The 14,103-nt window shown below is 37.9% G+C and overlaps 1 protein-coding gene across 3 annotated transcripts in view; it reads right to left on the bottom strand.

Annotated features, from left to right (window-relative positions):
- The window catches only part of LOC116584934 (cytosolic beta-glucosidase), a 116,438-nt gene that overhangs the window by 59,682 nt on the left and 42,653 nt on the right, over positions 1-14,103 (bottom strand). For 2 of the 3 annotated variants that reach the window (XR_004283387.1, XM_032333986.1), the window contains exons 3-4: positions 3,747-4,546; positions 2,901-3,024 (exon numbers count right to left, since the gene is read on the bottom strand). Coding sequence is in view for 2 of the 3 variants with exons in the window: in XM_032333986.1 (XP_032189877.1) it covers positions 2,901-3,024; positions 3,747-4,546 (924 nt within the window). In the remaining variant the exon portion in view is untranslated. The remainder of the gene's footprint in view (positions 1-2,900; positions 3,025-3,746; positions 4,547-14,103) is intronic. The other variant, XM_032333987.1, reaches the window with a different exon arrangement.

Here is a 14,103-nt window from a genome sequence, read left to right as displayed (position 1 = left end):
GGACAGCATGGAGCCCTTTCGAAGACACTATGCAAGTTCCGAGTACCAAAGATGAGGAAAATGTTCTGTGTGATATGGACAAGCAACCACTTTGGGTCAGAAAGCCCTAAATTCACAGACCTCATCAAACACCAGAATAGTAGTAGCAGCAGTAATAATAATGCATGCATTCTGCTACGTTCCAAGAAATAATACTTAGTCACTTAGTGATCTTAAACAAATGACTTAGCTAGCCTCTTTGAAGCTTAGTATTCTCATCTGTGTAATAGGAGCAATGACCTCGTCTCACTGTTTTAAAAATGAAATGATATGATGGTATCAGTTAACACTCTTTTTGTTCCAAGTGATAGAAAACCAATCAGGTTCAGGTAAGCAGAAAAAGCATTTCATTGTAAGTAAAAGTAATGTCTCTCAAGATCATGCATGCATATGAGGAGAACTGGAATTAGAGGCTTAAGAATCACTCTAAACTCTCCTGGTTTCTTGTTTTCCCTTCCCTCGATGCACAGACAGCTCCCCTTTGTACTTACTACTCCTTAGCTTCTGAGGCGGGACATGGTCACCAAATGTTCACAAGGCTACATTCCCCTGCCCAATCTAGGCTAAAAGACTAAGTGATTGGCCCAAATCCTAAATCTCAGGGAAGAACTGGGATTGTCCCTATGGTAACCCTGAGGATAAGAAGAGGTGGATATTTCATAGAAGAAAAGGGAGTAATTACTAGAAGAGTTTCACCAAGATTAAATAATTGGTATCTACTACAACAATATATAAGAAATAGCTATCACTATATCCACTCCAGAAGAGATAACATGTCTTTTTTTGTCAATAAGTAGATTTCTGCACATTTGAAAGGCTACATTTTTTTAAAGATTTTATTTATTCATTTGACAGAGATGGAGAACACAAGTAAACAGAGCAGCAGGCAGGGGGAGAGGGGGGAAGCGGGCTCCCTGCTGAGCAGAGAGCCCAATGCAGGGCTCCATCCCAGAACCCTGGGATCATGACCTTAGCCAAAGGCAAAGGCTCAACCCACAGAACTACCCAGGCGCCCCAAGGCTACATTTTTTAAATGTAAAACAAATAAATTACATGTTAATTACAATAAGTATAGATCCTCTAATATTAAAAATCAGAAGAGAACACACATACTGTGAACAATTAATGTTTTAAGTGCCTGGTATCTTTTCCATCTGTTGGGGTGCCTGGGTTGAGCCCCACATCAGGCTCTCTGCTCAGCAGGGAGCCTGCTTCCCCCTTCCTCTCTGCCTATTTGTGATCTCTCTCTCTCTCTGTCAAATAAATAAATAAAATCTTTAAAAAAAAATACAATTGAAATTCAACAAGTAGAAAAACAGAATTTTGTTTCTAATCCTATCTCCTCCCCTGCCCCTCAGAAACCCAAATCTTCTCACATTTTCCACTTTAACTTTCAGTTACTTTACTACTCCCTTAAATTGTCTTAGTTTTGGGGTCTACTATCAAGTTTTTAGTGTTAAAGATCTAAGGGACTGTATTAAAGTACTTGAAACTATTTCAAAGAACAATGAAACTCCCTTACATATTAGAACTAAACAGAGTACCAAGCTGGAAATGAACAAAGTCAATTTCTATTTTTCTCTCTTTTTCCCAAAAATACACAGACAATTTTGGAGAAGTCATTTGTGGTCCTCAAACCATCCATAAATCTGCCTCTTGGTAACCAGCTTACTTTCCTCTCAGAATGAAGCTGGAAACATCAATGGATTAACTATGAATAGGGCCATTTACCGAGAGAAGGGGGAGTGGAATCTCAGTCAACTAGACATTTCCTTTTTTTTAAACAGAAAGTGAATCTTTACCTAGAGAAAGCGTCTGTTTTGCATGTGATACAAAATAATTATTTCACTGGGCTCAAATCATGGGAATCAAATTGCCTTATGCCGATAAACTCCAAGCCAGAGTGAGGGATTAAGTACAATATATTTTAGGTTTGGGAAAGAGACCATCTTGTGTCACTTTCCAGAATTCCTTCTGGCTGATTTCAGCATATTACTGATTAATTTTGGATAGAATAATTTTGGACCTTTCAAATAGAATGATGAGAGAGAAGTGTGCCTATCCTGGTAAGAAAGGAAATTGAAAGTCACATTTTTGCATTGGATTTTCTGTGATATGATTCCTTTATATGGAGGAGAAATTAAATTTACAAAGCAACAGTGTTCCATGTAGATGCTGAAATGGGGAAATTAACTGGTGTCGAAATGTGTGTTACCAGTTAAAGATTATTCTTTCACATTTGTTTTCAAATATGAAAAGAATTTCATGGGGGAAAGAGCAGTTTCCAGAATAATAATCTTGTCTAGAAATAAAATTCACAGATCCTATATGACAAAAACACATTCCTAAATGGGGCTGTTTGATTACAGCCTAAATGAAACATATAGTGATGTAAGACTCATTTTAGGCCAAAACTCATCAAAGCCCATTTAAATGTTTATTGCGTAAATGCTTAATTTTGATCCTTCAAAAATTCTGTCAGTTCATGTCTTGGTACCTGGGATATTAAAATATGCAAATAGGCATGATGTAGTTGATCAGTGCTAATCTTTTTGTAACAACTAAACTTCTCTTTCACCAGCCACCACCCTTCTGTTCATGTCACCTTCACCGAGGAGTCACACAAAATGCAGAAGACAGTCACTTTTACTTGATTAAATTTTGGGAGGTTGAAGCTAGGCCAAAACCCTAACCTTCCTCTTTACTAAATACTTTTTCTCCTCTCTCTTAATTACATGGCTTTACACTGATTTACATGAATTTCAGCTTTCAAAATCATTGGTCTTTGCTGAATGAAAACAGGCACATGGGAAAATTATATTAAGTTTGCACAATTGATCTTTCATCATTTCAAATGGTACCTTTGAACAGTTCCTGAAATGTCTGTCTGAAATACTCCCAGCGCTGAGGGTCATCAAGAGATGCAGGGTCACCCTGGGGAAACCCATTCTCAGTGATGTAAATTACAGGGTTATTATACATATCCTAGAACAAGAGAACTGAAGTTTTATTCCAAAGAGATGTAACAAGAAAAAAAAAAAAGACTCATAAAATCAGGTGTTTTACCCTCTATCTTCTCTAAGCTACAACCCAAAACTAGTTTTTGTCAAATTGCACTGACCCTATTAACTTAATTTTCCCCACACTGACCTTTTATGACTAACAATGGAAAAGCAAAACTGCAAATGTCCATGAAGATGGTCAAATGACTCTTATCATAATGAGAAGACAGAAGTATCTTTCTTTCATCAGTATCTGCTGATTGTCACTACACTTTAACCCCTTGGTCCCACCAATGGCTACACTCTCTATCCCCCCAGAGCAAGGGTCCTAAAAATCATTAACCTAAAATTTTAATTTCAGCTACCTGGACTCCATCCAGATAACAGAGGCCCAAAAAAGGATCCAGCTATTTCAGCCTTTAATATGCCTTTTAGTAATTACAGTTGTGACATCAGCCTGGAAAATATGTCCAAGCTACTCCTATGCCCACAACTGCCTTTAACAGAGAAGTCCAACTTTAACCAGTGTATCAAAGCCCCTTATCAGCTAGTTACTCCTCACCAGCTGAACACCTAATCTCTCTTTCCAAGCCAACAAATGTGTAACCTACTGCCTAAAATCATCCTTTTTCCAAGTTCACACATACATCTGTCTTCCCACTTCTATATATTTGGGTATACATGAATAGAAACACTGTGTTTTACCTTAATGTATTTCAGTACTTTACGTATTCCCCATGGCACCACGTAGATCCAATCCAAACTTCTTATCCAAGATGGGTCTGGAAAAACTTGAATCTCCACATCCTGGAAAAAACCCAGTTCTCCTTTCTTATTCTCCTGGTACTTTACTAAGCGAGTTGTATAATAATGCACAGCAAAGAAATCAGCAGTGCCTTTAATCATTCTCTTCTCTTCTTCTGTAAATTCTGGAAGCCTTGATGATGGATAGCCTTGCTTTTTACTCATGAAGGCAATCTGGGACTTGACGACTTCCGGATAATCACCATCAGTAAATATGGGCTTAGCAAAGAAATCCAAGCAGAAAGCAATGGCTCTTTTAGCAGCTTCCCTGTCGGACACTGAATTGGGATCTGCAGGTTCCATCCAGGTAGCAAAAATTGCTAGGGACACCACGCCCTTCTGCTCTTTTCGGAATAAGGAATTGTAGCTGTGCCAGGATCTGGCGTGAGCTTTAATCAAATTATGAGCTGCCTGATAACCTCCAGTTCCAAAGTGAGGTACACCAGGAGGATATATTCCAAAATCATAGGCCAGCAGGGCAAAAACATTAGGCTCATTTATGGTGATCCAATGCTTGACTCGATCTCCAAAAGTACTGAAGCAAAACCGGGCGTATTTATCAAAGGATTCAATGATTGCCTCTGACAACCAGCCTCTTTTGTCTTCTAAGGCCTGAGGCAAATCATAGTGGTAAAGGGTCACTATGGGTGTAACCCCATTATTTAACAAATCATCAATGATCTTGTTGTAATAGTCAATTCCTAGGAGAAAAACAAAAAGGAAGCATAAGAAGAAAAGTTATTTTTAGAACACTGACAATAAGTAAAGAATCAGGAATAATTTCCTAAATAACTTTTACCCCAAATAAGATTTGTTAGTTCCTACATATCATCAAGTAAAGTTTTGGAGGAACCATTAAAAATTCCAAGGAAGAATGGCTGATTGGGAAGTTGGGGGTATGATGGAAGACATGGAGCACAGATGTTCTGGACAAGTTGCTACCACATAACTTTGGGTTATGGCCACACTTACTGAAATTGTTTTATTTGTCTGTATGTTTGATTTGTCTCTTAACCTCACTAAAATTCAAGCTTCATAATAGCTGGGATCTTATCTAATTCACTTCTGGTTCCCCAAATCCTGGAACAATACCAGGAATTCAATAGATACTCAATAATATTCGTTGAATGGATGACTGGTTCTCAGTGGTATCAAATATTAAGTAAACGAATTGATGGCTGCCTCAGTGCTTCTCCAGATATATCAGTCTTATAAGTCAGAAAAGGAGACCGATTGAGCATGAATAAGAGCTCCCAGAACATGGGTTACAAAGGCAGTTGGCCAGAGGCTTGACATGTTAAGGAACATGGTCGGAGACTTTGCTCTAAGATCCTGACATAGTCCTGTGAGAATGCATAGCCACCCCTTGCTTTCAACTAATACTCCAGCACTGCAAGTGTGTGGGAGAATTGTTAGGATTGAGGCAGAGTTCAGAAAAATGTTATTAACTTAGAGATACTCTGCCTCAGAAACCAATGCCAAGAAGATGTTGGGTCCAACCTAATAATGACTCCTAATAGGAAGAGACTTACTGGGGGAGACCAGTATTAGTGCTTCATGTGATTTTATGTCTAAGATTATAGAAGAAACCTAAGCTCAGGAGAGAGAAGCTATCTTAGTTTGCGGTTGTTTCTTGAATAATAATTATAAATTCATATGTAGAATTGTGTTGCTTTCAAAGTTTGTCTAGAAGTAGGGTCCTTTTCTCTTTCTTTTTTTAAACTTAGTATCCTCCGATTAAATAATAAATCAGATTTTTTAATTTGTTTCATTCAATTATTAATTTATTCATCCCTCAAATGCACATGGAGAAGCTACTATATGCTGGACTTCCAGATATATATAAGATAAATACTGTCCTTGGTCTAAGGGAGCTTCTATTTTAGTAGGGATTACAGATAAATTCATAAACAATTATAATACAGTATCATTGGTGAAGATCAAGTACAGAATTCCATTTAAGCATATGATAAAGAGTACCCACTACAAACTGAGAACTTATGAAAATCTACTTGGAAAACAGTATAGCATTATGATTTCAAAAGCAAACTACAGCAACAGGCTACGTAAATTCTACCCCAATTCGTTCACCTATTTCCGTGACCTTAGGCAAGTTACTTTCTCTCTCTGAAATCATCGTTCCCTGTCTGTAAAATAAGATGGACAAAATAAAATGTGGACAATAATAGAAAACTACTTCAATAATTTATTGCAAGAGTTTTAAGAGTTGATAAATTGAACATGGTTAGAACAGCTCTTGGCATAAGGTAAGGGTTCAGTACAGGTTACCTATCATTTTAGTAATTATTGTTATTGTTGTCATTAGTGGCATCTAAGCTGACAGTCAAATGCTGAATATGAATTACTCATATAAGGCAAGGAAGAACAGGTGATCCAAGAAGAGAAAAAAGGGAAACAAATATGTGAAAGAGTAAAAGAGTTGTGAAAATAAGCAAAGATCACCTAAATGTAAGCAGTCTATTTATTCAGACTTGCTGAATTCTACTCCCTTGCTGTAGCAAGGGAGTCAGCCATCATCACTTGCTTTTGACAGATACTTGAAGGCTGTCAGAGAAGAGGGAAGTTTTTATGGTAAGGGAAAAGAAGGGAAGGAGAAGGCTTCAGTTACCTTCTGAATGGAAGTTGTTGGCACAGGGAGGCTGTGCTAACTAGAAGTCAGACATCCCAAGAGATTGCTTTGGGTTGCTTATTTGGCTATCTCTGGTTGGTCCTAAGTTGGAAGCAGGGAGCAGGGAAACAAACCAACAATAACAAAAACAAAAACAAAAAAACAAAGAACAAAAAAAACAGCAAAGTTGGCAGATGTTGATCAAGTTCTGACTATTGTGGACCAATTGCTATAGCGGTTGTAGTTTGGCTCCCTGGGTTTCTTTTGTAGATCAGAGTCTCATTATCATATGGACTGGCCATTGTTTTGCTTGTCTACTGTAATTTAGCCAAGTATGGCTATGTCTGGGAACTCTAAGTTAAGCATAATGAGAATGTATAGCTGAGCAGAGAAAGCATAAGAATGGTGAGAGAGAAGTAGGGTAAGCAGAAGCCAAATTATACAAGGTCATGTGTTGTCTACCTATCTGGAAGAGTGGATATTTTTAACAACAGCTTACTTTTTTTGCAAACCAGAACATAATGTGAATTATACATTAAAAACTCCATTCTTGGAAGAACTATTTGTATGCCATTTTCACTTGGTAGACAGAATATCCCAGCCCCAAGAAGATATCCATGCCCTAATCCATGCAACCTGTGAATATGCTACTTTACATAGCAAAAAGGATTTCCAGACGTGATTAAGTTTAAGGATCTTGAGACGGGAAGATTTCTCTAGATGGTTCAAATGGGCCCGGTGTAACTACCCAAGTCCTTAGAAGTGAAGCAGTAGAGCAGAGGAGTGGATCAAAAATATGTAACATAGAAGAAGAGGTAGGGGAATTAGCAGCATAAGAAGGACTCAACCCACTATTGCCAGCTGTGAGGGTAGAAGGAGGGGGCCACCTGCCAAGGAATCTGATGGCTTCTAGAAACTGAAAATGGCCCTCAGTTGATAACCATCAAGGAAATGAAGACTTCAGTTCTACAACCATAAGAAACTGAATTCTTCCAGCAATCTGAATGAGCCAAGAAAGACTGTCTCTAGATCCTTTGGAAACAAATGTGACACTGGAGGCATCTTAGTTTTAGCCTAGAGAGATCCATCTCAGACTTCTGATATCCATATCTCTAAGGTAATAAATTTGTGAGGTTTTATTGAGATATAATCTATATAAAAAGTTATATTACTTTCAGGTGTAAATTCTGTGCTTTTTTAAGCAGCTAAGCTTATGATAATTTGTTGCAGCAGCAACAGAAAACTAATACATTCACCAACATTTATAAAGCTTTTCTTATCTCTTGCAATGAAAGAACATTCCACCATCCCATCTCTGAGCCTTGGCAAGCCCACATGTCCTCACTTGTAAAATGTAATATCCAAAAATGGTATGATGGAATCATTTTGGAGTTTTCATAGCCAATTCCTTCCATTGGCTCTGAATATAAAAATAATATCAGCTTCCATTTATTTCATTCATACTGTATGTACCAAATGCCACAGATTTTGTTTACTCCTAGCCCTAAACCCAAGAAGTGGGCATTTTTATCCTCACTAAGCATCTAAGAAAACCAAGATTCAGAGAAAGTGAATGCCAGACTTAAGTGATAATGTTGTCATGTGGCACTCCCAGCATTTAAGCCCAATAACCCACTCTATCTCACTACAAAGCCTGAACCTGTCCTACCATGACATTCAACTTCCCATAAATGTTTCAGAATCAGAAACATGGTGACTGCTTTACTAGTCTTCACAATCACTTATTTTGGAGCTGAATCATAATATCAGATCCTTTTTTTTTTAAAAAGTTTTAGAGGAATCAGTGATTTATCTCTTGTAAACATCATTAGATATGGCGCAATCATTAATGATGGCAATCAATGTAATTCCAACAACATGATAATCTTTAGTTGAATTGAAGATTTAAAAAATTTTAAATAAGACTTTTTTCTCACTCATCAGCTTGGCAGAGCAACAAAGCATTGCATAGTTAATATTTAACATCCCCAAATCGAGTACTTCTGGTTTGTACAGAGCAATTCTGGTTTGGTGCTCTAATGCAATTCTACCGTGAAGCAGTGAAGTTGGGTTTTTAAGAGCAGAGCTCCAGAGTCAAACAGTTCCACCAAAGAATCATGGAATCATGGACAAATCACTTGGCCTTCTATGCCTAATCTGCCACCTCATGAGTGTTTCAAGTATCAAATGAGAACAAATCATGAAAGAGTTCTTTAGTTTATCAGCACAATTCAGTGGTAACTAATTCTCTGAACAAATGTATAGTTTTAAATGATCATTTGTTACCAATCTAGGGATCTTGAAACTGACAGAATATTTGAACTCTGTTTTGCTTTTGGATATTTAAGACGTAACTGATTACTTTAAGTATTAAAACTTCAATTGCCTTCTTCCATAGTTACTACCACTTTCTCTGATTTAATTAAGCCCATTTCTTCTTGTTTGATCTTTAGAATTATAAATCAATTTGAGTTAAAGCTCTTTTAGGTATAGAGAAAAGTAACCCACTCAGATTAACTCAAATATAAAGGTAGGATGAAGGGCAAGTGGGTGGATGGTGTGGGATATACGGGCATTATTTGAAATGATAGACAGCTATCAGATACTCAACAGAAAATTGCAACTAAAACTCAAGGGAATTGGGGATTGGGACTGAGAAAGTCTTTGCCTCTCACTCAACACATCTACTCCATTCCTCTCCTTCTCCCAGAACCTATTTTCTTAGCACCCAATTTGCTGTGGTCTCAAAATGGCCATCCCATCTGCCGAAAAGCTACCTTATAGTCCTGTTTCCAAACCAACCAACTCAGACTCTCAACTCCTGGATTCCAAACATCTCTGAGATGTGAAGACAATTGGGCAAGATTCTCTTTTTCCATGAGGTTAATAATAATACATCACAAGGAAAGAGGTCTTTCTCTTGTTTGGTCAGCAATGGCCAGGAGCAGAGCAGGTTTATGTAGAACAGAGAAATGAGAAATTCCCTTAGAAGAGGACATTACTAGGATTTGCAAAGATGATGTTTCAGTACAGAAAATAACTGAACTGGAATCTCACTAGTCAAACCATAAATGTCTTCACGTAGAATTGACTTTGGTCAAGGGCCTATCATGTATCATACATGATAACGAGGTCACTCCCCTCTAGACTCATACCACCAATTAATTTCTTTAATTGCCCTACATTCTTTTAGAACAATGCCTGTATTGGTCTCCTATTGCTGCTGTAACAAATTACCACAAACTTAATGGCCTAAACCAAAATAAGTTTATTATCTTATAGTTCTGGGCATCAGATATCCAAAATGATACTCGTTAAACTAAAATCAACACGGCAGCATGGCTAACTTCCTTCTGGAGGCTCTTAAGGAGAACCCATTGCTTTGCTTCTTGCAGCTTCCAGAGGCTGCCTGCATTCCTTAGCTCATAGCCCCTTTCCTTTATCTTCAAAGCCAATAGTGTCACATCTTCTCTCATCTCTGACCTCTGTTTCAGTTCCTCTATCTTCTCTCTGACTCCAATCATCTTGCCTCCATCTTGTAGGGCTCCTATAATTATAAGGGGACCATCCAGATAATCCAGGTTAATCTCCCCATCTCAAGATTTTTAGTGTAATAGCTATAAAGTCTCTTTTACCATGTAAGAAAATTTGTTCACAGTTTTAAGAATTAGGAGGAACATCTTTGGGGAGCTATTATTCAGCCTAATACACTGCCCCATATGGAGTAGGAGGTTAATAAATGTTTCTTTAGTTATTTACTTTACCATTCCTGCTAACTGGGCTCATATTTTAAATACTAAAGTGAATAAGAAATTCTGCATAAGCTTTCCTTTTTTTTTTTATTTCCAATACTTGGGTTCCCTATTAATCATCTGAAACTTGCGTTTGTTGCAGATAGGAAAATTCAGTTGAACAGTTGAGAACTACAGAAAAATGTGACTTCAGTTGCCAGCTCAATCTCTTCTTGTTAAACCTTGAAAACCTGACATTTGAAAGAGAAAGGCTGTGTAACAATTCCACTTCGTAAAGTATTCTTCCAGTTTGGGAACACAGAATTTTACAAGTTTCCAAACAACCGCTAATCAAGCTTTTAAAATAGAGTGTTGAACACACACACACACACACACACAGAAAATGGGGGTACCTTGTAAAGGATTGTGACAAGGGTTATCCAATTCTTCACATGCTCTTTGAGAAAATGTTTAGACAGAAAAAACAAATGATGGCCTTTCTGAGTTAAAACAGTTCCAGTTGCTTCAACAGATCACTGCACAAGAGTGAGCAACTGCTTATTGAAATTCTGCCTCCTGGAAGCACCTCCAGTGCCCTCTCGTTCATGGAAAAGTCTGTAATATTAATCAGCTATGACTTTACAAAAGCTGGGACCAAACATGAAAAGCTCAGTGCTGAGGCACATGATCCCCACGTGTGCATGAGTGATCTTCCCACATTTTTCATGTGGCCCCAGTATCTCCCCACCACCACCCTTCAGCTTTTCTGCTGCTCTGCTCCTAGGTTGCTGATCTACAGTGTGCTATAGTGATCTCAGGTTCATTTTAAATAGCTTGATATGTTGACATAGTTGTATAGTAATTCCCTGTCTGAAAATCTTGGGGGCAGATGTATTCAGAATTTTTGAATTTTTAGAGAGGAAATACAAAGCAAATACCATATATTCAGTTAACACTCCCAGTGGGTCTGGGTCAGCCTTCCTTAATATTTCTGTAGTAAAATATGTAAATATTCTTTACCAGTGAAATCACCTGAGATTATAAAAAAATTTTCACAAGGGTTTAACATCCAAAATATATAAAGAACCCGTAAGGCTTAATATCAAAACACAATCTAAAGAGCCGATAAAGTTCAATATCAAAACACAGCCTGATTAAAAAATAGGCAAAGAACCTGAATGGACACTTTTCCAAAGAAGACACACAGATGGCCAACAGGCACATGAAAAAAATTCTCAATGTCACTAACCATCAGGGAGATGCAAATCAAAACCACAATGAGATATCACCTCACAACTGTCAGAATGGCTATTATCAAGAAATAACAAGTGTTAGTGAGGATCGGAACCCTCACACAATGTTAGTGGGAATATAAACTGGTATAGCCACTATGGAAAACATAATGGAGATTCCTCAAAAAAATAAAAATAGAACTACTGTATAATCCAACAATTCCACTTCTAGGTATTTACCTGATGAAAACAAAAACACTAATTTGAGAAGACGTATGAACCACTGAGTTCATTGCTACATTATTAACAACAGCCAAGATATGAAAGCAACCTAAATATCTATTAATGGATGAAGGGATAGAGAAGATATGGTGTGTGTGTGTATGTGTGTGTGTGTGTGTGTGTGTGTGTGTGTGTGTCACGGAATATTACTCAGCCACAAGAAGGAATCAAATCTTTCCATTTGCAACATCATGGGTGGACCTAGAGCATATTAATGCTAAATGAAATAAGTCAAAGACTATATGACTTCACTTACAAGTGGAATCTAAAAAACAAATAAACAAACAAAACAAGGGGCGCCTGGGTGGCTCAGTGGGTTAAAGCCTCTGCCTTCAGCTCAGGTCATGATCCCAGGGTCCTGGGATCGAGCCCCGCATCGGGCTCTCTGCTCAGCGGGGAGCCTGCTTCCTCCTATCTCTCTGCCTGCCTCTCTGCCTACTTGTGATCTCAGTCTGTCAAATAAATAAAAAAAAATCTTAAAAAAAAAAAAATAGAAACTGTCTCGTAGATACAGAGAACAAACTGCTGGTTGCTAGAGAGAATAGAGGAGAGAGGATGAGCAAAACAGGTGGAGGGAATTAAGAGGTACAGTCTTCCAATTATAAAATAAATAAGTCGTGGGGATGTGATATGCAGTTTAGGGAACAGTATTGATAATATAGTAACAACTTTGTATGATTACAGTACCTAATTAGTATGGTAACCAGACTTATTGTGGTGGTCCTTAAGTAATAAATATAAAAAGCAAATCACTATGTTCTATACCTGAAATTAATACAATATTGTATGTCAATTGTTCTTCAATTTAAGAAAAACCTGTCCCATCAATTGAGGTTAGCTTTTGTTGCCACATTAGTTTTAGACCTAAAATTGCTAAAAAGGATTCAGTATTCAAAGCTTTTGGACTTTAGAATTTCAGATAAGAAGTTATGAACCTATATTATAAGTTGGCAAGGGGGTGGTTGTTTTGTGTTGTTTTTTCAAATTTTTTCATTGTGTACCATCCAAATGGAAACTCAGTGAAAACTTCACACTCCTAGAATCAGGAGGGTAGATACTCAGTGAATACAGCTAAGGAAAGGCCATTCCAGGCAGAAGAAAGAGCTTAAGAAAATTCTTACAGAGGTGGGAAATTGCATAGTATGTTTAGTATGTAGTGGGCTATGTGTTTAGGGAATTAAATGGAGCAATTGCATGGGGGAATTTCAGCCTGTAGTGCTTCAGAGATGAATTAAGACTAAGTCAAATAAAACCTGGAATGATATATGAAGGAGAGTACACTATATATTGAGTCTTGGGATGACTAAATAAATTTTTTATAGGGGTGCTTGGGTGGCTCAATCAGTTGAGTGACCAACTCTTGGTTTTGGCTCAGGTCATGATCTTGGAGTCATGAAATCAAGCCCCAGTTCAGGCTCTATGCTCAGCAGGGAGTCTGCTTGGGATTTTTTTTTCCTCTCTCCTTCTCCCTCGTTCCTCCCTTTTCAAATAAATAGATGTTTTAAAAAAAATTTTTTTTTTATCTTACTTGGTTTTTAACAGGAGATGATGCAAGCCAACAGAACTGAGGCAAAGCTTTAGACAAATTGCTGGGGTAGCATTTTGTACGAGGAATTAATGGACAGAGAACGAGTGAAAATAGGTAGACCCAGCAAGGGTATATCAAAAAGTCCTTGATGAGAATGATAAAACTCTAAAGCAGGGCAGAGGCAGAAAAAATGGCCAGGAGGGAGAAGTGAAAGAGACCTAAGTGGAAAGGATCATACTTAGCAACCAGTTAGATGTAGGAAACAAAGAAAAGAGGAGATTCAAAGATTACTCTTAGTTTTTAGTCCTTGGGGGTGTGATGGGCCTGGAGAAAAGAGAAGGTATAGATTATGGATGAGGAAGGTGGGAAATTATTAATTCACTTTTACACTGAACAACTAATGAACTTCTGTTCAAAGTCAGAAAAACAAAAACTGGCCAGTAATATATCAAGAAAGTAGATATTCAACCAGCAGCAGTTAGTCAGGGGAGCTAATGCCTTTAGAAACAAGCAAAGGACCTGGTAATCTTGTGTTGTCCCCATCTGGGGGACACATAAGTTGCAGCTGCATTCCACAATGTCCAGCTTACCCCACCTCACAGAAAATGAGCATTGCAAGGACACAAGCTTACCTAAGCAGTTGTTATCACTGGCTGTTCTTACTATGTAGGAAATCAGATGATTTACTCAAATGGAATCCCTGAGGATTAGGGAAGTCACCGCCCCTGAAAGCAGGGTGAGCAAGCAGGTACCCTCCCTCAGGATTCTGCAAGTGTCCGTCTTGCATTTACAAGACCCTGAGAGTCAACGTCTCCTTAAATTTTGCATCTTAGGCACATCATTTGCCTCACCAAGT

This window comes from Mustela erminea, chromosome 2 (genome assembly GCF_009829155.1).
Source record: "Mustela erminea isolate mMusErm1 chromosome 2, mMusErm1.Pri, whole genome shotgun sequence".
Lineage (NCBI taxonomy): Eukaryota > Metazoa > Chordata > Mammalia > Carnivora > Mustelidae > Mustela > Mustela erminea.
This window is presented reverse-complemented; position numbering and strand designations above follow the sequence as displayed.